Here is a 23887-nt window from a genome sequence, read left to right as displayed (position 1 = left end):
ACGAATTGCGATTAGAGTGTTCTTTTCAGTTATAACATTTTTGTAGTATTTCAAAAAAGCTGAAAACGCTTCATTTTTATGTGTAAGAAATGACACCCATGTATATCTTGAAAAATCATCTACAATTACTAGCCCATACTTTTTGCCTCCTAGACTTGCAGTTCTAGTTGGTCCAAATAAATCCATATGGATAAGCTATAATGGCCTAGTAGTTGAGACTATATTCTTAGATTTGAAAGATGATTTTGTTTGTTTACCCAATTGACATGCACCACAAATTTTATCCTTTTCATAAGTTAATTTTGGTAAACCTTTCACTAACTCCTTTTTAACTAACTTTGAAATTAATTTCATACTAGCATGATCTAGTCTTCGGTGCCATAGCCAACTAGTTTCATTTATCTTATCCTCATTTGCAATTAGGCATAATCCATTTTTCTTTGCTAGATCATCAAGGTCTACTGTGTAAATATTCCCATGCCTATGTCCTATGAGCACAATACTATTATCTTTAGGACTAGTGATTATACATGCTAAAGCTTTGAAAGAAACTTCAAAACCCTTATCACAAAATTGACTTATGCTTAGCAAGTTATGTTTTAGATCATCAACCAACAAAACATTATCTATGAATGTAGATGAAGTGATACGAATTTTACCCTTTTCAATAATGTGACCTTTGGCGTTGTCACCGAAGGTTACCATTCCACCATCTTTAGATTCCACGGTGATGAATTGATCCTTATCACCTGTCATATGTCTTGAACAACCACTATTTAGATACTATAGTCGATTCTTCTCATTGGTTGTAAGACATACCTGATCGTCGTTTGCCATGTAGCACATTTGAGCTGTATGTTCTTGATCTTCCTCTTCTGAACTTAATTCCTCACTCTCACTCCATTCAACCATGAGAGCTTTCTTTTTGAGTTTTCTTGCCATCCATTTTAATTGTGGATAATCTATTTTGAAGTGCCCGGGCTTATTGCATTCATAATAGATTGGCACTTTCCTTTCCTTTTCTTTGTCCTTACTCTTTTCTTTGCTCATGTTGCCTTTGGAGAATGGCTTCCTTTTGTGAAATCCTTTCTTATTTCTTATGAATTTCCTGAACTTCTTGGCAAGCATAGCTACTTCTTCCTCATCATACCCCTTTTCATCATCGGACTCATCCGACTCGCTATCTTCTTTAGGGATTGTGGACTTCAAGGCAATTGTCTTTTTTTTCTTGTCTTCTTCCAAATTTTGCTTCATTGTTAGCTTATGGGTCATGAGGGACCCTAGAAGTTCTTCTAGCTGAAATGTATTGAGGTCCTTGGCCTCCTGAATAGCAGTCACCTTAGCCTCCCACATCCTTGGAAGAGACTTGAAATTTTTTTCCACCAATTCAAAGTTAGTGTAAGATTTACCTAAGCTCTTAAGACCATTTATAATGTCTGTAAACCTAGTGAACATCTCAGTTATAGACTCAGTAGATTCCATCTTAAACAATTCATATTTATGAATTAACATATTTATTTTTGACTCACTTGATTAGTTTCCTCATGTGTGACATCTAATCTATCCCAAATTTTCTTAGCTGAATTACAAGTTGATATTCTATTAAACTCATTTGCATCAAGTGAACAATAGAGGACATTTATGGCTTTGGCATTAAGTTGAGCCATCCTCTTATCATTATCATCCCATTCCTTTTGTGGCTTAGGGATGACCATGCCATCTAAGCTAATGGTGGGTGTGTGTGGTCCTTCGACTATGATTCCCCATATATCATAGTCTAATGCTTGTATAAATATTCTCATTCGTGCTTTCCAATACATGTAATTAGTGCCATTAAATAGGGGTGGCCTATTTGTTGATTGTCCCTCGGATAGAGAGCTAGATATATGAGTTGTCATGATCTTTGGCTCTTGATTGTTAGATCAACAATTAATACAAGAGCACCCGCTCTGATACCACTTGTTGCCAATGTGACAACCCAAGAGGGGGGGTGAATTGGTTTTCTAAATTTTTCGACCTTAACTCTTCTTAATGGATGTGTGTGAGTGATTTAGTTAGTGTCAATTCTATATGTGCAATTGAAAACACAAACAAGACAATACAAACACACAAGAAGTATAGTGGTTCGGTACACCCCAAGGCACCTACGTCCACTCTCCAAGCGTCCCCTTGGGAATTCACTATAATCCTTTGGATTACGGGTGGATTATTTTCCGGGCTCACAATCCAAAAATCTTTACAATTGGTTTTCCGGGATTACCAAAAATCTATGTTGGTTTTTCGGGCTCACCAACAACCTATTCCATTGGTTTTGCGGGCTCACCAACAAACCTTACAACAAGAGTAAAAATGCAAGGAACAAAGCTCCTAAATGAGCATATAAAGCAAATTTGAATTCAAAGAAGAGATAAGAGAAGGTTATCGCTTGTTGAAGCTTTTCTCTTCTTGGCTAATGTTGCTTCACTCTTCAAGGGTTGATGGAGCTATCGATTTCTCTTTGAATGTGCTCAACCACCTTCTTTTGGCTTTTTTGGAATGAAGCAAATTGATGAAACACTTGTAAACTAGGTTTTTCACTTGAATGCTCTTCTTAATTGCAAAAGCTTCTTTTCTTTGATGAATAGTGCCTCTTAAATACTTCCCCAACCTGTAATAGTTACTCTTTAGCTGTTGGAATGGAGAAACTAGCCATTTCTAGTCGTTGGAGACTCAAAAAGTACTTCTACAGAACTAGCCGTTATGCTCTCATTCGTGCTGGGGTCGACCCAAGCAAATCTGGGGTCGACTCAAGTTACTGTTCCACAGACTGGGGTCGGCTCATGTATTTCAAGGGGCGCCTCTAGCTACAGTGGGGTCGACTCAAGCTTTTCTGGGGTCGACCCTCTGAGAATTTCTAGAGACTTATTTTTGTCATTCTGGGCTGGGGTCGACTCAACTTTTCTTGGGGTCGACTCGAGCTACAGTGGGGGTCGACTCAAGCTTTTCTGGGGTCGACCCTTTCAGGGATTTCAGAAATTCGATTTTCTGATTCTTCAGGCTGGGGTCGACTCATGCTTTCCTGGGGTCGACTCAAACTTTAGTGGGGTCGACTCAAGGTCATCTAGGGTCAACCCTCTCAAGAACTCCAGAGAGTTGCTTTTCTGGCTCTTTTGGCTGGGGTCGGCTCATTCTGTCTTAGGGTCAACTCAACCTAGGGTCGGCTCCACCTAGGGTCAGCTCAAGAAATCTTGGGGTCGGTCCTCTCAGTAAATTTCAGAAAGCTGTATTTTCAGATAGCTGAAGCTGGGGTCGGCTCATGCAAGCTTGGGGTTGGCTCCACCTGGGGTCGGCTTAAGATTTCTTGGGGTCGACCCAATCTCTGTGCCATTTACGCCATTTTGTGCCAGAGTGTACCAAGGAGTGCCAGGGTCGACTCCATTACTTCTGGGGTCGACTCCAACTCTGTGCCAAGTGTTCCAAGGTTGTGCCACATCGTGCCAAATGTATCAGGATCGACTCTAAATTACTTGGGGTCGACTCTAACCCTGTTTTTCTGCACTTGAAGGTTAGTTTAGCGCATTGAAGTAATAAAAAGATATTCCAATTAAATTGATGAAGTATGGCACATTCAAGTTTCATTTCTCTAATTAATAGAATTATGGAAATACCCCTTATCAAGAGAAACTTTACTCTTAGTTTGATCAAACTGAAAATTATATTTTCTCTCAAGTTCTTCTAGTAGAATTATCCTTGGATGAGTTGTTGAAGGTCATATTAAACATTGTAGATGAGTGTTCCATGAATGTATCAAGTTTGTTGGATGTATCGAGAATGTATCACTTATCTCTTCTTTGAGTATCTATTTACTTGATTAACTTTGTTAATTGCATTAGTACTTTCCTATAGCCTTCATGGTTTTGTAAACATCAAAATAACATTATGATTCTCCGTCATACTAAAAATACTTTCTCAGTTTGTTTACCAAAAATATGTTAAAGTATCACAACACTTAGAAATGTAGTTACCAAATAACAAACAACTTTTTATAAAAGTTCTACTTTACAAAGCTCTACTTTTAAAAGCTCTATTGCCGAAAGGTACTCCAAGCAAGGCCTAAATCCAGGAGTTATACTAATCCCTCTTACAACCTGGCAATAGAATTGTTCTTGTGCGCATATCACTATTTTGCTATATAAGCATACGACAACCAAATCGGATTGCCATATTAGCAGTTCCGTGAAGGTTGTTTGAAATTCGAGTATAATTATCATTTTTCTTGAAAAAATATCTTGCAATCCTGTAAACGAGCGGCACATGTGTACCCAACGATCACCCTTTACGTTATTCTTTTAACGTCGTTATGTGCCCATGAAGAAATTGAAGCCGCCAGGCCCGCCGCTACTCCGATTCTATTTAAGACCCTTTGTCCTCTTTTCCCCCCCTTTTCCTCCCCGGCCTCCCGGCCGCCCTTCCTCATCACCGCCTCCCCCAGCAGCAGCGACAGCAGCTGTTTTTCAGGTACAGAGAGAAAAATGAATAAACAAAAATCCATCCTTCCTCTTCTCTCTCCCTAAAAAAAATTAACTGATCCTCTCGAAAAATCCCAGGAATTATGTGGGCCCCGATGGCTAGATCACCCTCTTCAACCGCTCCGACCAATCTCGTCCCAGCCGTAATCTCTCAACCCCAATTTCTATCCCTTGATTTCATTTCTTTTTCCTTTCTAATTTTTTTGGCTAGTATTTGATGTGATGGGTGCTGCGCCTGGCGACGAGGGATCGAAGGGGTGGGAGCCGAGGGCCAAGTGGCTGAAGGAGCAGGATTTCCTCCCGATGGCCAGCTCCCACATGATGGCCGTCGATTTCCTGGGCACCCTCCCGTTGTCCACCGGTCTCGGGCTCTCGATGGACGACGGGGGCGCGGTGGCCGCCGCCGCCACCGCCGCCGCCGCCTCCTCCGGCGACTCGCTCCTCCTCGTCCACCGCTTTCCGGCAATTGATGACGAGATCAGCCATGAACTCCAGAGGCAGGAAGTCGAGATAGATCGCTTTGTCGGAGTCCAGGTTCGGAGGTTTCTTATTAGGTTTTTCTATTTAATTTCTAAATTCCATGTAGATTCATTTCTTCAACGTTATTATTGTTCATGATGATTTCTTGTTTTAGTTTGATTTATTTTGGATGGATCGGAATCAATTTTGGAAGATGCGTGTGGCTTTTGTTTGAGGTGTAATATATTGTCTGATACTGTCCGTTCTTTTTTGTCATGAAATTTTTGCAAGGATCAGGTTTTAACTTTTCAGACAAAGCGGTAGTTTACAGCGGGCCTGTATTGAAACTAGAGTGAGCGTTTTATTGAGATGGAGGCTTCTTGGATAGTTTTATAAGACCTTAGATAACACTAGATGACCTTGTGTTTGGAAGTAAAATATTTACTAATTTGGTAGCGTATGTTAATTGATGTAATGTGTACTTAGAGGTTACAAATTACATTTTGGTAAAACTATACTTTGCAAAATAAGACAAAATCAATGATGCTGATAGGAAAGTTAATTTTGCTCTCTGTCATGTCGCCCTCAAGGTCATTTTCTCTTCCGGCTGTTCTGCATTGGTGGTTCCAAGTTGTCCATTATCTTTCGTTCCTCAATTTATTTGTTCATTTTTATAATGGTGATATAATTCTGTTAATCTTTTGCAGACATGTCCTTCTGAAGTTCATGGTTCCTGCACTTGTTGATTGCATCCTTGACATTACATAATTTAATTGGGGGCCTGTGTAGGATAATCTCTTCAATGTTTTTGTCTGTCGAAAAAATGTTTTCCTATGGGTGCTTCCTTCTGCATCTTTTTGCTCCAATGATGGTTCAAACCTTTTCATTTTGATCCATAAGAAGAACATGCTTTTCCATTCCATTGGATAAATTGTAATTGAAATTGATGATTATATAATCACTAATGTCAATGTTCAAACTAGGTTCCTTAGGAAAAGTATAATCCTTGAGGAGTTGACCAAGCTTTGTCTGAATATCGCGGGTTCTTTTAGGATATTCTCCATGTTTGTTTGTTGATCATTCATCTTCCTCATGGCTGTGATCATCGTTCCAGATTCTTGTGATCTAGGTGGTATGAATCAGACATTTATAGATAAAGTAAGAGCTAATAAATATGATCAGTTGATGCAATTAACCTCCTTTATTGCTATAAGGATATTGATTGTCTTAATGAAACAGTGATATTTCTATTCTCTGCTTCTAATTTCCCTTAAGAGTTCTCTTTTTGAGGAAGTTAACCCTAGGAGCGGTCTTCCAAACAAGTCAAACATAATAATGATATTAAACTGATTGTCATTGACATGCTAACAAAATTCTGAAAGGCACAGACTATATCAGAGTTAGTACTCATTGTGGGCTTGTCTAACATTAATAACATTGGAGATGCTAAATCAAATTTATGCATGATTCCTTCCCACTTAAAACAGATATAGGATGTTCGTCTATTGGTGGCACTTCCCTCGATCAAAGTATTTTGTGTCCATCTATTGGTGTTTAGGTCTTTAACGGTCAAGAGATCCTCTATCTTCATGGCAGCCATATAGTGGTATTAGTTTTCTTTTTTTAATAAAAAGACATTAAACTTGTCTATGCCTTTATAGTTTAATTGGCTATGTTATTTGATTCATCAAATTTTTCAATATAGTAAGGTCAACCTTGAAGAGTCTCTCGTAGTAAGTCAACCATGAGAACAAGATTAACTTGCTGATCAATATTGACAACTAACCCAAGCTCTAGAATATACAGCTCATATCAGTGTATACCTAACCCAGGTCTAAGGTTAAAAAAAAAACAACAATAATGAGAAAATAGAGTTATGCATTATCCTTCCAAGTAGAATCAACTACTGGTGCTTTGGTCTTATTTCCATATCATCTTTTCTACTCTTTTTAGGTCGGACAGAAAGACCTTGCTTAGTCCTGATAAATTCAGCCTTTTTTTGATGAAAGATAAATTCAGACTTAAAGAAGTACTTTTACACAGATATTTGCAAGTATTAGAATATTTAGGGTGTGTTTGGATTTATTGGAAAATAATGATATTTCAATTTTTTTTTTAAATTGCTAATCATTAGTTTGTAATGATTAGCTTGTATTAGAATATTTAGGGTGTGTTTGGATTTAGGGTGTTTGGTTGGATGATAAATCTCAAAATGGTCCTAAATCACCAAATTAAATATTTTTGTTTTAAGTAGATCTTTTCATGTTTATAGTTTTCTTTCTTATCTTCACATTTTTTTCATTTTAACAATCAAGGCTTGTCGTTTTGGTACTAGACCCCGTACCGGTGCCACACTAGCACTGTGTCGGTACGGTATGGTATGGAATTTTTTCAGTATACTAAGTGTCACAATGCAACCCGTACCGGATACTGGTATCGAACCATTATGGTACGATACGCTCCGTACTATCCGGTTTGGTCCGGTATGGTGAATCATATTAACAACAAATGTTTGTTAGAAACTTCAGTTTTAAAATCCAACAATTTCAAATTCATAAATGTGCAAATTGTGATATTTAATTTAAAACCTCCAGGGAAAGCCCAAATTGCATTTATAAAGATTTAGGGAGTATACTTTTGAACAATTTCTCTAAGTTAGTGGTTAAATATGTTAAAAGTACGAAAGATTATGTCTCTCCTGTTTTATTTCACTAACACTCAAGTCTACTTAAGGGAGGCAGCCTCCTTGTTTGACCTCGTTATTTAAAATATTTTCATGTGTATTATGTTGTAAAAGAGTTTCTACCTATAGGCTAAACTTAAGAGATTTGCTGAACCAGTCTTTTTTTAAGAAGGAAATCAAGCCATATGGAAAATGTAATATTCATTTCTAATTATGGATTAATCATTATTTGGCTTGCTACTTATGATCAATGTCCATATGGCCCTCCTTTGGTAGAATTTACCTCGTCTATAGGGTAATCATTTAATAATATCTTAATCTTTTTTTGTTACTTATTTGTTGTCTAAGATTCATCCATGTGGTGGTGCAATTCATTTTGCTAAGAACTGTCTAACCAACACATCAATTATGAAACCCTAATGAGATTGTATGATGATCTGTCTTGTATATATGCTATATGCACAACATTTGCTTTGTTTAGGATATATTTGAGTAATGCTAGTTGTCCTTTACTTGAGCAGAAAGCTGTAAAATTCTATTTCAACATCGTATTCTTGAATGAGTATAACATTGTTGATGCATATTTTTCCTTTAAATAAAAGAAACTGAATATTTTAATCATTAAAATCAACAGCAATTGCCACTTTAAGCAACTCTTTTATGCTCAGTTTATGTAGAGATAGGTGCAAGACCAGATATGTGTCTTGTGTAAGATCATTTTCCTAAACAATTGAGTTGATCAAGATGTCTCAATATAGATGGTTTCTATTGAGGCTACTTCATCACAATTTTTAGTTGAGCACTCATTTTCCCAGTTGTCATAGCTCTAGTACCAATTTCAAGTACCGTGAACTTGCATAAGGAAAGTATTCAAAAAATAGAATAAGTGAAGAAAAGTAAAAAAAAGATGAACTTATTTGGGATCAACCTCTCTAGTTGAATACTAGCATTTGGTATCCCTGTGGACTGAAAATGCTTTAATACTTTTCGTTATAATAAGGGAAAGCCTAAGAGACGTGCTAAATCAGTCACTCTTGACTCGGACACTGATAAACAGTGAAACATCCATGCAGCAAGATCCTAGGTTTGGTTCCCAACCTAGATCTGATTCTAAAGTTCAGATACATAATATTCATTGGATATTACTTGAGAGATCTTAAAATGCTAACTTGTTAGTAGCATAAAAATATAATAATTCAAATGAAGTGCATAAATCAAATAAAGATCCAATAAAGTCGGTATTGAATTGCTAGGGTGGCAATTCAAGAGCCTGGATGTTGTCACCTAAACCATAGGTTTAAGCATTACCATGCTAAATTGCTAGTTACATTTATTAATGTGATTTGGTCTCCCAATAAGTATTTGAAGGATTTTGGATTGTTTAGTAAGTGATCAAGTGGAGGTAAACTATTCTTTGAGTAATGCTAAGACCTAAGTACCTAACAGACCTGCTGAACAGGTCAATCTTGAGTAGGTTATGTATCAAGCAAGCAATATTTGACAATCCTGTTCTTATCCTTAAAGATATGGTTCCATCTGTTTAACATGCATGGTCACCTATTCTCAAACCATAGCTAATACAATTACTGAAAAAGTAAGTACAAAAATTAAGGCACTTATTACTTGTAGCTTTAACAAGAAAGAGAATTTATCAAATTAGCCTGTGGATGCCTGTTCCATGGTTCGGTTAATGCTTTCAAACTTTGGATATCAATGAATTATGTTATGCTGGATGCTAATGTTGTCCATCTTTGGAAATTAAATTCAGCTGTTTAGTTGGCATCTTGCTTCTTTTAGTGCGGCACAGGGGAAGAGAGGAGGGGGGGTTACACTAGTTTTCCCTCATGATAATGTGCCTAATTCCTTTTTCATGCAATATCATCACGAAGACGTAGCACATGTTGAAAATTTCACCATGATCTGGTGAAAACTAGCATGTTTTTCATCGGATTTGCAGGGCGAACAAATGAGGCAAGCAATATTGCAGAAGTTCCAACTGAAACAGCTACAGACATTGATGGCTATCAAAGATAAGATCCTCCATAAGATCCAGGAGAAAGAAGCAGAAGTAGAGGAGATCAATAAGAAGAACGTGGAGCTTGAGGAACAAATGAAACAGCTGTGTGGTGAAGTGGAGACATGGCAGCAACGAGCCAAGTACAATGACAACATGATCGTTTCCCTCAAATTCCATCTTCAACAAGTGCTTGCTCAGGGCAGGGACAGCAGGGAAGGGTGTGGTGATAGTGAGGTAGATGATGCAGCCTCTTTCTGCAAGGGTGGGGATGCCAATTTCCAGCTCTTGGGCAAAGAGAAAAAGGGCATGAAAGTTATGCTGACTTGTAAGTTTTGCCAAGTCAACGAAGTCTGTATGCTTTTGTTGCCATGCCGACATCTCTGCCTATGCAAGGAATGTGACAGTAAACTCGGCTTTTGTCCTCTATGTCAGTCCTCAAAGTTTATCGGCATGGAGATCTATATGTAATGAAACAGTGGGTATCATGCAAAGTCTCTAGTTCCTCAAACCTCTCTATGCTTGATTTTTGTTACCACTTGTGCATAACCATCAAAAATTTCATGGAGAATGAAGTGTCAAATAGAGAGAGCATTTTGCTGTCCTATTCTGATTTTGCATGGAGCTACTTTGCAGTAGGATTTTTGGTGTGGTTGGAAATGAGTGGTCCCACTCAGATGCAAACATTTTGGACTGTGATCCTTGGATAACTACATGGCAAGTGATGGAAGTGCCAGGCCTGAGAGAGAAAGTCCTCTGTGATAAACATCATGACATAATTACCAAGAATTTGGGAGCGTGTTGGTGGTTACTTACACTTGTTAGCCATGACCTTTGTAGCATGATTTATATTGTTAATGGGTAAATTATTTGACCAAATTTTGGCTAATTGTTTTTGCATGAAAATGAAGATGTCGGGGAATTTCGTATTCGAGGTTCTCCAAAATGACTGTTCTTGCATTTAGACCTTTTCTGTCCTTATAGGTACCGGTAGTTGACTTTTTTTTTTTTTGGGTACAATGGCGACTCACACATAACGGATGTGAGTGCAGCTTATAAGATCAAATATGATAAGAGAATATGAGGATGATGGAACCAAGGATAGGTTGTCCCAAGTGAAACCTTTGGAGTGCTGAGCTGTGAAGAATGCCACCTAGTCAGCCGCACTGTTAGCTTCTCTATAGGCATGAGTGGTATGGTAGGAGATATACTCACCCAAAAATCGGTAGATGTCATGAATCAATCGCAATCTGCCGGCATCACTGTCCGGATTTCGGATCCACTCAATCACCATAGCTAAGTCTCCCTCAAGGATAATGCGGTCCGCGACCAGCACACGCCTTGCATAGGAGATGCCCTTTTGTGCAGCTCTAGCCTCGGCTCCGACCACCGTCTACTCGAAGATTGTTGACCCTCGACCGCCATCAATCGAGCTTCCTGATCTCTGATGACAAACCCGGCACCTCTGCTGCCTCCGATCTAGCTGACACCGCCATTGAAGTTTACCTTGAGAAAGCCAAGGGGTGGGGGCTCCTGGGATATGGATATAGTCCTGGGTGCTATAAGAGTGGAATGAGAGCCCCAAATTCTCCTAGTCAACCCAAAGGATGACACCGCGGCAATGCCAAGGACCTTCGCTACATAAGTAAGAGCCCGGTCCACCACCAGCCTCGGATGCGCGCCTCTGTCCTCAAAGACTTGGGCATTCCTATCTAGCCAGCAATGATACGCCAAATAAGTTGCCCTAGTCCCCTGGTCCACACTGTTCGACCTCCGAGAGGAAATTTGCAGGAAAGTCAGAAAATCCTCAGTCGATGTCCACCTCTATGTCAGATCGGAGGAAACTGCTACGCACTCCCAAATCTGAACCGCATGCTGACATCCAAAAAAGAATGTGGAAGATAGACTCCTCCACCTTCGGGAAGGCTCCACACACCGGAGAAATGCCCATCCCACGCCAAGATAGCACTCCTCTAGTAGGCAGGCATCCCTAGGCTACCATCCACACAAATAAGGCCACTCGAGGGTGAGTGCGTATCTGCCAGATCCATCCCCTCTCAAACTACCAAGTCGACACCCTCCTAACTAGCTCCAATAGATCTTTGGTCCTCACCTCCGGCCTACCCGTCCGGCCCCACACCCTCATGTCCTCCACTACACTCATCGGGAGCGACACCGCAAAAATCCGCTCGACCAACTGCTCGACAAAGGTCCGTCAAACCAGGGTCTCGTCCCAGCTCCGCTTGCTTGGAATAATCAGGTCACCTATAGTGCGCCCCTCCAGCTCCTCGGGGTCAAACATGATAGGCCACCTACATAATGGAAAATCAGCCACCCAGAAATCTCCCAAGACGTCCACCACTCGCTCATCACCGATCTCCCACCTAATCTCCAGAAGCACCACAGTAGCACAGGAGCAGATCTCCCTCCATATGAAAGAGCTGCACCTCCCCACCAGGAATGCTAACGGATCCGCCGAGTCCCGACACTTGGCTCTCATCAGGAAACTCCATAGACCTGCCAGCTCCAATATAAATCTGACTGCCAATCTAGTGGCGAAGATCTCCCGTCTCTCGATCAGAGAGTGGATCCCCCCTATAGCTAGTCGGCTGGCATACCGTATCCCATGCCGCTAGGTGTACACCCCTGCTACTCCCCTGCCTCCGCCAAATGAAATCTCGGAATAGACACTTGATGTACTGTAACACACCGATGGAAATCAAGGTATTAGATAGGAGATAAAGCAGGATTAAGCTGAGCATTGATCGCAATAGTGTGATCCTCCCCATCATGGACAAGATACTTGTCTGCCAGCTAATAAGTGCTAAATAATGTACAAATTAATATCTTATTCATAGCACTTATCATATTTTTAATTCACATATTTTGTAAATTTAAGTAAAAAATAGTGATACCTTCATCATTGCATTTGAATAAATTATTAAAGGTAATTCGAGTTTTACTTATTTACTGATTAAGCTTAATGTATGCAGGTCGAGTCAAGCTTAATTAGGTAAAGCCTAAACTGATAATGCATCATTTCACAATTTTACATCCTCCGGAGTCGACTCCAAGAACTCTTCTCCAAAACCCAGTGCTTCTCATTAATCCCTTCAATTATTTGTCTCTCAGATCTCAAAGTATACCATCTATAGTCACACGGATCCCAAAGAATTATAACCATTGGGCTCTTCCCAGCCAAAGGAAATCACACATTCAAATCAAATCTCCTCATCTCAAACCAACCAATCTTCATCCCAACAGCCTTCATTCGGACCCAAAAAGGGAACCAAGAAACAGAGCCGGATTCTTCTCATTTGCGATGGCTTCCCTCCCAGCCGGATAAGCATGTCATTCTCTTCCGCATCCAAGAACAATCTGTTCTCAAGCTTCCCAGCATCCTACATCCTTCTGCATTGTTCTCCCACAAATCGAGCCATATCCAAGCTCATCTACTCCGAAATCTTCCCAACTGTTAGCATCCCTCATATGCCATGAAAATTTGAAATAATTTTCAGATTGCAGCGGAAAAACATATGCGGGATCCGTTCATCGCATGAACGTGTTTTAAAACCTTTCATTTGTAGATAGATTAGAATTAAATTATTTTAAACTATTTTAAAATCATTAAGAAGATCAGATCTTCACCTTGTGCGGGTAGATGATCTCCGCAAATCTGATTCACGAGGTATTTGATGAGGGTTCAATGGAAGCCGCACACGCGTCCGGCCTCTACGGGTATCCACACGAAGTATTGAACCGATCAAAGCCTTCGTATCTTCCCGGGATGCTAGCTCCCTTGCAGAGACAACTCTTGATGGCTGATATCCTCCCTTCTGCAATCAACTCTTGATTGTTTTTGAGAGGAAGAACAAAGATAAAGGGAGAAGATGATAACACCCTTTGCAGCCTTTTCTATCGTTCTTGCGGTGGAAGAAGGAATCAAGGAGGAGGAGCCCACAACACCACCACCTTTTTTTTTTTTATAGCTTGCGGCTGATAACAAGAGGAGAATGGAGGGGCTCCACGGCACAAAAGGAGAGGGTAGAAAAAACTTCACGGCAGCCCCCTTGTTATTCCCTTTTTAAGATAAAGTTGGAGCTCCTAAAATTTAGGAGCTCCATTCTTATCCATTATTCAAGAGGAGGGGCGTGGGCCCCTCCTCTTCTTCCCGTGAAATGCCAAGGGAGGGGTGTACGCCCCTCCCTCCTTATGTTACATCATGCACGCCTCCACTTGATCTAATCAAGTGGAGGTTAGGGGCTTAATCTTAGGAGGTTTAGTCTCTTTCAAAAAGGACTAAGTGCACCTCTTTCTTTTTATTCCAAATCCTAATCCAATTAGGATTTAATTGAACAAAGACTCCATTGAACTCTTCAATTCTAATCCAATTAGGAGTCTTTTAATTAATTAGATTAAAATTAAAATTAATTAGGACTTAAGAAAATCTTAATCTAATCAGGACTTGTTCAAATTTTAGCCCTAAGACAATTAGGACTTTAGAAATCCTATTCCAAGTAGGACTCTAATTTAATTTGAAATCCTAATCTAATTAGGACTTCATGAATCCCACTCCAAGTAGGTCTCATGATCAAGTTCAATTAATTAAATTCAATTAATTAAATTAAATTGCAATCCGATTGCAATTGTTCCTTCTTCCAACCACTAACTCTTAGCGGGTTATCAATCTAATTGATTATTTGTGATTCCTAATCACATTCAACCATCGGATCAGTCAATACCTCTAATGTGTGTGACCCCATAGGTTCTATTCTGACTGGTAGTGAGATATATTGCGATCTCTATCACAATATCATTGAAAACTCCTTTCAATGGGTTGAAACAATTCCAACTCAACTCATCAGGGTTCATCGCCATCAAGATGATCCCTGTGAGTCTCACCATCCACCAGTGACACCTAGCAGTATGTAGTGGCTACCCAGCAGAACAGAATGATGAACCTCTAGGTGCAGTTATCGTGTGATACAGTCCTTCTATCGTGGATCCCTACAGACCGGAGGTTATGGATAACTCGTCAAACCCCGTCGTCTGTCATACGTCTAGATTTATTCGACTTGAGTTCGATAGTGGAAAACTCTTTCTCCACTTTATATTACTGCCCTGGCCAAGGTCTTAGAACTCAGTCTAATAAATCACATAGGATCACTCCTCTTCTATCAAGGTCGATAGATTCCATGTAAGTGCATACCCTACTCCTACAGTGAACTTATTGCAGCCAATCTACACTACAAGGACCCATATGGCTAGAGACCATGTATATGTGTAGTCAAACTACAATAACCTCACTGTGAATAGCCGAAGCACCGTAGGTCAAAGGACCAGTCATACTACTGCAACATCAAGTAAGTCACTGACGAGTGGATAGACATCCAAGTGACTTCTTGTCTTGGTCACGCTCAGTACCCTTGTTCTCTAACAAGCACCTGCACTATCACTTCAGTGTCGTCCATCTAGAAGAAAAGTGATCTGTGTACTGATCGGATCAATTACCATCCTCGTGATGATCTATTGATCAGGAGCATTTAGAAATTAATCACCAATGATACATGGCTCAAATTCTCAACTCTTGAGAATATGTATCATCATCTTATTAATTTCTTGGATATGAATGAAAAGATGCCCATTTATTATTCAATAATAATAAAGTCAAGTACAAATTTATGTCCCAAAATTAATAATGTGTCCGCCAAATTGGCTTCTAGGGCATACATCTAACAATCTCCCACTTGCACTAAAGCCAATCAGTCATATATCTAAGTCCCATCTTCTCAAGGTGGGCTTCAGTCTTCTGCTGATTTAACTGCTTAGTGAGCGGGTCCGCCACGTTGTCCGTGGAGTCTACTCTCTGCACCACGGCATATTTCTTCTCGAGGTAATCGCGTATGAGGTGAAAGCGCCGCTCTATGTGCTTGGACTTCTGATGAGACCTAGGCTCCTTAGCTAGAGCTATGGCGCCATTATTATCGCAGTAGAGTGTGATGGCATCTGATGGCATTACATCTAACTCTGCAATAAATTTCTTGAACCAGAAGGCTTCCTTTGCAGCTTCAGAGGCGGCGATATACTCAGCTTCCATGGTAGAATCAGCAATGATCGGTTGTTTGGAACTCTTCCAATTTACCGTACCACTATTGCACAAGAACACATATCCAGATGTAGACTTTCTATCATCAATATCAGTCATAAAATCTGAATCTGTGTATCCTTCTACCTTTAACTCTGATGCTCCCCAAAGACCAAGAACAAATCTTTAGTTCTTCTTAGGTACTTAAGAATGTTCTTCACAGCTGTCCAGTGCTCTTCGCCTGGATTCGACTGATATCTGCTAGTGACACTCACAGCAAGGGCTATATCAGGTCGTGTACACAGCATGGCATACATGAGGCTCCCTATTGCCGAAGCATAAGGGATCTTGCTCATGCGTTGTATCTCTTCAGATGTGTTGGGGCACATCTTCTTGGAGAGATGAATCCCATGCCTTAGGGGTAATAGACCCCTCTTGGAGTTTTTCATACTGAACCTTTTCAGTACCTCCTCTATGTACATCTTCTGTGATAGGCCAAGCAACCTTTTAGATCTATCTCTATAGACCTTAATCCCCAAAATGTAGGATGCTTCCCCAAGGTCTTTCATGGAGAACTCTTTTGACAACCAGACTTTGACCGAGGTTAGCATGGGAACATCATTCCCAATCAAGAGGATGTCATCCACATATAGTACGAGGAACCCGATAGCACTCCCACTAACCTTCTTGTAAACACACGGTTCCTCTTCGTTCTTGATGAAATCAAACGATTTGATCGCATCATTGAAACGAGTGTTCCAACTCCGAGATGCTTGCTTTAGTCCATAGATGGACCTTTGCAGCTTGCAGACCTTGTGATCTTCATCACTGGAAGTGAAACCCAAAGGCTGCTCCATATAGATATCTTCATCAAGATATCCATTCAGGAAAGCAATTTTCACATCCATCTGCCATATTTCATAATCATGAAATGCTGCAATGGCAAGCAATGTTCGAATGGATTTCAGCCTGGCTACTGGTGAAAAGGTCTCCTGATAGTCAATGCCTTCGCGCTGACTATACCCTTTCGCCACTAGCCTTGCCTTATAGGTCTCTACCTTTCCATCCGAACTTATCTTTCTTTTATAGTTCCATTTGCATCCAATAGGTACTATACCTTCTGGTGGATCTACTAAGGTCCAGACTTGGTTGGAATACATGGAGTCTATCTCTGACTTCATGGCTTCCAGCCATTTCTTGGAATCGATATCAGATATCGCCTCGTTGTAGGTATTAGGATCCTGTACATGTTCCCTATCTCCCATGAGAAACATTTCCTCGGTATCCTCTACTAGTATACCTAAGTATCTATCAGGAGGATGAGAGACCCTACTAGATCTACGAGGTGGAGGAGGTACTACGTGTACTGGCTCTGTATGAATAGGTTGTATAGGATCCATAACTCGTTGCTTTTCAGAGACTTTCTCTTCAAGCTCAATTTTTCTCCCACTGCCTCTATCAAGGATAAACTATTTTTTCAGGAAGACGGCATGTCGGCTCACAAACATATTGTGATCCTCTGAGACGTAAAAATTGTATCCTAATGACTCTTTAGGATATCCAATGAAACGAGCACTTATGGTCCTAAGCTCTAACTTATCTGCCTGTTGTCGCTTGACATGGGCCGGACATCCCCAAATCTTGAGATGACCAAGACTCGGTTTCTTACCATGCCATATCTCATACGGTGTGGTAGGAACGGATTTAGAGGGAACTCTATTCAACAAGTAAATTGCGGATAATAAGGCATCTCCCCAAAGAAACATAGGCAGATCTGTGAAGCTCATCATGGATCGGACCATATCCAATAGAGTCCGATTCTTCCTTTCTGACACCCCCGTTGAGTTGAGGTGTACCCGGAGGCGTCCATTGTGAGACTATGCCATTCTCCTTGAGATAGTCCCGAAATTTCCTACTAAGGTATTCTCCTCCTCGATCTGATCGAAGAACCTTAAGAATTTTTCCGGTCTGTTTTTCTACTTCATTTCTGAACTCTTTGAACTTTTCAAAAGATTTGTATCTCATAAGATACACATACCCATATCGTGAATAGTCATCGGTAAAGGTAATGAAGTACGAATAACGACCCCTGGCTGACACATCAAATGGGCCACACACATCAGTATGTACCAGGGTAAGTATTTCAGTGGTCCTCTCTCCATATCCTACAAAAGGTAATCTAGCCATTTTTTTTTGAAGACAGGATTCACAAACTGGATATGACTCGGAAGTCAATGGGCCGAGAAGCCCATCTTTCTTCATTTTGTTCATTCTGTCCTCTCCAATATGGCCAAGCCTGAGGTGCCACAAATACTTCTGGTTTATCTCATCTCTGGATCTTTTAGATCCTATGGCACTCACTACTTGCTCAAACACATTCACAGACACATCAACATGCAAGTGATAGAGACTGTCAATCATGAAACCACGTGCAACTAATTTATTTCTGAAATAAATAGAACAGCAGTCTTTGTCAAAAGTCAAAACATGACCATCCTGTGCTAAACATGAAACATAAATCAAATTCCTGCTAGCAGCAGGGACATAATAACAGTATCTAAATAGTAAACTAAATCCAGACGGTAATCGCAGAGGATAGGTGCCCACAGCTACAGCAGCAACTCTTGCCCCGTTGCCAATCCGAAGGGTTACTGCACCTTCCGCTAGCCTCCTACTTTCCTTTAGACCCTGCATAGTAGTGCACAAATGAGCACTAGAACCAGAATTTATAACCCAACTAGAAGTAGAAGAAACCGTAAGGTTAGTTTCAATTATGAGCAAGTCTAACATACCTTCAGAAGGTGTGTCTGCCTTTTTGTTCTTCAGGCTCTCGAGGTATGAAGGGCAGTTTCTTTTCCAATGGCCGTTGACGTCGCAGTGGAAACATTTTCCTTTGTCATCAGCCTTTTTCTTTTGAACTTCCTTCTTAGGCTTTTTGTCTTTATTCTACTTCTTAGCAGGCTTCTTTTTCTTCCAAGTAGACTTTCTCTTGGAACCAGAAGTCAGCTCAGTAGCTAGAACAGAGCCCCTTGAACCTTTCAAGGCTCCTTCAGCAGTTACCAACATGTTCAACAATTCGGTCTTAGTGTATTCAATCTTATTCATATGGTAGTTTACTATAAACTGCCCAAATGAATCAGAAAGGGATTGCAGGATCAGATCTATCTGCAGTTCCTTATGCATGGATATACCGAGCTTCTCAAGCTCCTCGAGGTCGTTGATCATAGTCAAACAATGATCGTGGACAGACTGCCCCTTGCGCATCTTTGCCTTAAAGAGTCTCTTGGACACTTCAAAATGTGTAGTGCGGCTCTGCTCACCATACAACTCTTGCAGGTGAGCCAGTATTTTCCTAGTAGTCTTCATGTTCTCATGCTGGCATTGAAGTTCATTAGTCATGGATGCCATGATATAGCACTTGACCCTAATGTCATCATCAGTCCACTTCTGATGCGTCTCACGCTGATCATCAGTAGGACGTGCTGGTAGCCTAGGGATATCATTCTCGAGCACATACCTTATTTTCTCACAATTCAGAACAATTTTCAGGTTCCTAAACCAGTCTTTATAGTTGGTTCTGGTCAGTCTGTTGGTCTCAATTAATCTAATATGACTAACTCATGTTGGTTCACTCTCGATTGATTAGGGAAGTTTATATTTAGGTCTCACTCGATCGCGTATTCACATCTCATGCAAATATAAATCTACCCGCATAAACATAAGCATTAAACATCCAGGCATTTATCAACAAAATAAATATAATGGTGATGATTATGGATCCAGGATGGGGTCATTTTACAAGCACATGCACGTCAATTGGTTTGATCGTCTTCAACTCTTGACTCGATCTTGATCCCTTAGGTTCAATTGTGATCAACTTCTTGATCCATCTTCAATCAACCCTTGATCTCGATCCGCGCATGTTGAGCTTGTTGATGTACATATCGATCAACCATCGACGTGCAACACACATCACAGATTACATCCCAGATTGCTTTAAAAATTAAATAAAAATAAAATAATAAATTACAACCCTTTTTATGAGACACGCAGGTCTCTAATACATGAATTTAAGATGCACGCAGGCATCTGAAAATTAAAATTACATGCATCACAGAACATTACAGAACATTTCAGCACATTCAAAGGGTCCATCCATGATCATCACCATACGCATCACATGCATAAAAATTATTTTCAGATCTGATATTTAACTGATTATTTCATCTCATGACTTGCTGATTATGCAAGATATGATTCTAAATATTTGTAATCACATTATCAAAGCATTAGAATCATTAATCCAAGCATCCAATAATTAGTATGCAGAAAAATCAGCAAGCTGAAAATTCTGCATACATAAATTTCAGCAAGCATAATCCATTAAATTTTAGATTTAAAATGCCTTGAAAAATTTAATTCTAATCTTAATCTACATAACCATGGCTCTGATACCACTATTAGCATCCCTCATATGCCATGAAAATTTTGAAATAATTTTCAGATTGCAGCGGAAAAATATATGCGGGATCCGTTCATCGCATGAACGTGTTCTAAAATCTTTCATTTGTAGATAGATTAGAATTAAATTATTTTAAACCATTTTAAAATCATTAAGAAGATCAGATCTTCACCTTGTGCGGGTAGATGATCTCCGCAAATCTGATTCACGAGGTATTTGATGAGGGTTCAATGGAAGCCGCACACGCGTCCGGCCTCTACGGGTATCCACACGAAGTATTGAACCGATCGAAGCCTTCGTATCTTCCCGGGATGCTAGCTCCCTTGCAGAGACAACTCTTCATGGCTGATATCCTCCCTTCTGCAATCAACTCTTGATTATTTTTGAGAGGAAGAACAAAGATAAAGGGAGAAGATGATAACACCCTTTGCAGCCTTTTCTATCGTTCTTGCGGTGGAAGAAGGAATCAAGGAGGAGAAGCCCACAACACCACCACCTTTTTTTTTTTAATGGCTTGCGGCTGATAACAAGAGGAGAATGGAGGGGCTTCACGGCACAAAAGGAGAGGGTAGAAAAAACTTCATGGCAGCCCCCTTTTTTATTCCTTTTTTAAAATAAAGTTGGAGCTCCTAAAATTTAGGAGATCCATTCTTATCCATTATTCAAGAGGAGGGGCGTGGGCCCCTCCTCCTTTTCTTTCCGTGAAATGCCAAGGGAGGGGTGTACGCCCCTCCCTCCTTATGTTAAATCATGCACGCCTCCACTTGATCTAATCAAGTGGAGGTTAGGGGCTTAATCTTAGGAGGTTTAGTCTCTTTCAAAAAGGACTAAGTGCACCCCTTTCTTTTTATTCCAAATCCTAATCCAATTAGGATTTAATTAAACAAAAACTCCATTGAACTCTTCAATCCTAATCCAATTAGGAGTCTTTTAATTAATTAGATTAAAATTAAAATTAATTAGGACTTAAGAAAATCTTAATCTAATCAGGACTTGTTCAAATTTTAGCCCTAAGACAATTAGAATTTTAGAAATCCTATTCCAAGTAGGACTCTAATTTAATTTGAAATCCTAATCCAATTAGGACTTCATGAATCTCACTCCAAGTAGGTCTCATGATCAAGTCCAATTAATTAAATTCAATTAATTAAATTAAATTGCAATCCGATTGCAATTGTTCCTTCTTCCAACCACTAACTCTTAGCGGGTTATCAATCTAATTGATTATTTGGGATTCCTAATCACATTCAACCATCGGATTAGTCAATACCTCTAATGTGTGTGACCCCATAGGTTCTATTCTGACTGGTAGTGAGATATATTGCGATCTCTATCACAATATCATTGAAAACTCCTTTCAATGGGTTGAAACAATTCCAACTCAACTCATCAGGGTAAATCGACCATCAAGATGATCCCTGTGAGTCTCACCATCCACCAGTGACACCTAGCAGTATGTAGTAGCTACCCAGCAGAACAGAATGATGAACCTCTAGGTGCAGTTATCGTGTGATACAGTTCTTCTATCATGGATCCCTACAGACCAGAGGTCATGGATAACTCGTCAAACCCCGTCATCTGTCATACGTCTAGATTTATTCGACTTGAGTTCGATAGTGGAAAACTCTTTCTCCACTTTATATTACTGTCCTGGCCAAGGTCTTAGAACTCAGTCTAATAAATCATATAGGATCACTCCTCTTCTATCAAGGTCGATAGATTCCATGTAAGTGCATACCCTACTCCTACAGTGAACTTACTGTAGCCAATCTATACTACAAGGATCCATATGGCTAGAGACCACGTATATGTGTAGTCAAACTATAATAACCTCACTGTGAGTAGCCGAAGCACCGTAGGTCAAAGGACCAGTCATACTACTGCAACATCAAGTAAGTCACTGACGAGTGGATGGACATCCAAGTGACTTCTTGTCTTGGTCACGCTCAGTACCCTTGTTCTCTAACAAGCACCTGCACTATCACTTCAGTGTCCCTACACTGTGGACTCGAGTCTCATCCATCCAGAAGGAAAGTCATCTGTGCACTGATCGGATCAATTACCATCCTCGTGATGATCCATTGATCAGGAGCATTTATAAATTAATCACCAATAATACATGGCTCAAATTCTCAACTCTTGAGAATATGTATCATCATCTTATTAATTCCTTGGACGATTTATAGACACATAAACAATATGAATGAAAAGATGCCCATTTATCATTCAATAATAATAAAGTGAAGTACAAATTTATGTTCCAAAATTAATAATGTGTCCGCCAGATTGGCTTCTAGGGCATACATCTAACAGCAACGTCTCTCCCCTGCATCCAATAGATTCAGCTTCATCTCGAACAAAAAAATCCTTCATCCCAAACTTCCTTACCTTCTCTTCATCCCGCATCGTCCACGGACGTGATCCATCCTTATCCAAGCAAGCCTCTCAGCATCAAAGGATCATGTCCACGAATCAAACCAAGTTTCCTCCCGTATCCAACGAGCAAAACCAATCCTTCGTCCACAGATTTCTCCCAGCACCCTCTCCCCGGTTTTATGTGTCTCTTCTCTTTTGGATAAGAACCAACAACCTACTCTACAAGCTGTTCCCCCTCGCGGATACCAATCAACCTCCGAATCCCCTGAAAACAGAGCTTCTCCCAGCCTCCCTCCGGATCGCGTTCGTGATCTACTTCATCCCATGAACTCATCAAATCCCCCGCGTCTCGGATTACGTCCTTATTCCAACCAAGTATCAAGATCTCATCTCCTGTTATCAGCCGAAATTCTAACATCCTAGCTTCCCTATCTTTCCCGAGCTTATCCGCCCTAGATAAATCCTATCTAACCTTCAGAACAAACTGTTAGATGTATGCCCTAGAAACCAATCTGGCTGACATATTATTAATTCTAGGACATAAATTTGTACTTGACTTTATTATTATTGAATAATAAATGGGTATCTTTTCATTCATATTGTTTATGTGTCTATGAATCGTCCAAAAAATTAATAAGATGATGATACATATTCTCAAGAGTTGAGAATTTGAGCCATATATCATTGGTGATTAATTTCTGAATGCTCCTGATCAATGGATCATCACGAGGACGGTGATCGATCCGATCAGTGCACAGATCGCTTTCCTTATGGATGGACGAGACTCGAGTCTACAGTGTAGGGACACTGAAGTGATAGTACAGGTGCTTGTTAGAGAACAAGGGTACTGAGCGTGACCAAGACAAGAAGTCACTTGGATGTCTATCCACTCGTCAGTGACTTGCTTGATGTTGCAGTAGTGTGACTGATCCTTTGACCTGCGGTGCTTCGGCTATTCACAGTGAGGTTATTGTAGTTTGACTGCACATATACATGGTCTCTAGTCATATGGGTCTTTGTTGTATAGATTGGCTGCAGTAGGTTCACTGTAGAAGTAGGGTATGCACTTACATGGAATCTATCGACCTTAATAGAAGAGGAGTGATCCTATGTGATTTATTAGACTGAGTTCTAAGACCTTGGCCATGACAGTAATATAAAGTGGAGAAAGAGTTTTCCACTCTCGAACTCAAGTCGAATAAATCTAGACATATGACAGACGACGGGGTTTGATGAGTTATCCATGACCTTCGGTCTGTATGGATTCACGATAGAAGGACTGTATCATACGATAACTGTA

At 40.1% G+C, this 23887-nt stretch overlaps 1 protein-coding gene across 2 annotated transcripts in view; it reads left to right on the top strand.

The window, feature by feature from the left end:
• The window catches only part of LOC103698873 (probable BOI-related E3 ubiquitin-protein ligase 3), a 30299-nt gene extending 20028 nt beyond the window's left edge, over nt 1–10271 (top strand). Inside the window, exons 1-2 of one of the 2 annotated variants that reach the window (XM_008791969.4) lie at nt 4606–5042; nt 9608–10271. In XM_008791969.4, coding sequence (XP_008790191.1) covers nt 4731–5042; nt 9608–10135 — 840 coding nt within the window. In that variant the 5' untranslated portion in view covers nt 4606–4730 and the 3' untranslated portion in view covers nt 10136–10271. Of the gene's footprint in view, nt 1–4605; nt 5043–9607 lie in introns of those variants that run through there. The other variant, XM_039119006.1, reaches the window with a different exon arrangement.
• The last annotated feature ends 13616 nt before the right edge of the window (nt 10272–23887 follow it).

Source organism: Phoenix dactylifera, unplaced genomic scaffold (genome assembly GCF_009389715.1).
Source record: "Phoenix dactylifera cultivar Barhee BC4 unplaced genomic scaffold, palm_55x_up_171113_PBpolish2nd_filt_p 000469F, whole genome shotgun sequence".
NCBI lineage: Eukaryota > Viridiplantae > Streptophyta > Magnoliopsida > Arecales > Arecaceae > Phoenix > Phoenix dactylifera.
The sequence above is the reverse complement of the archived record's forward strand: the minus strand, read 5'-3'. Positions and strand labels throughout refer to the sequence as shown.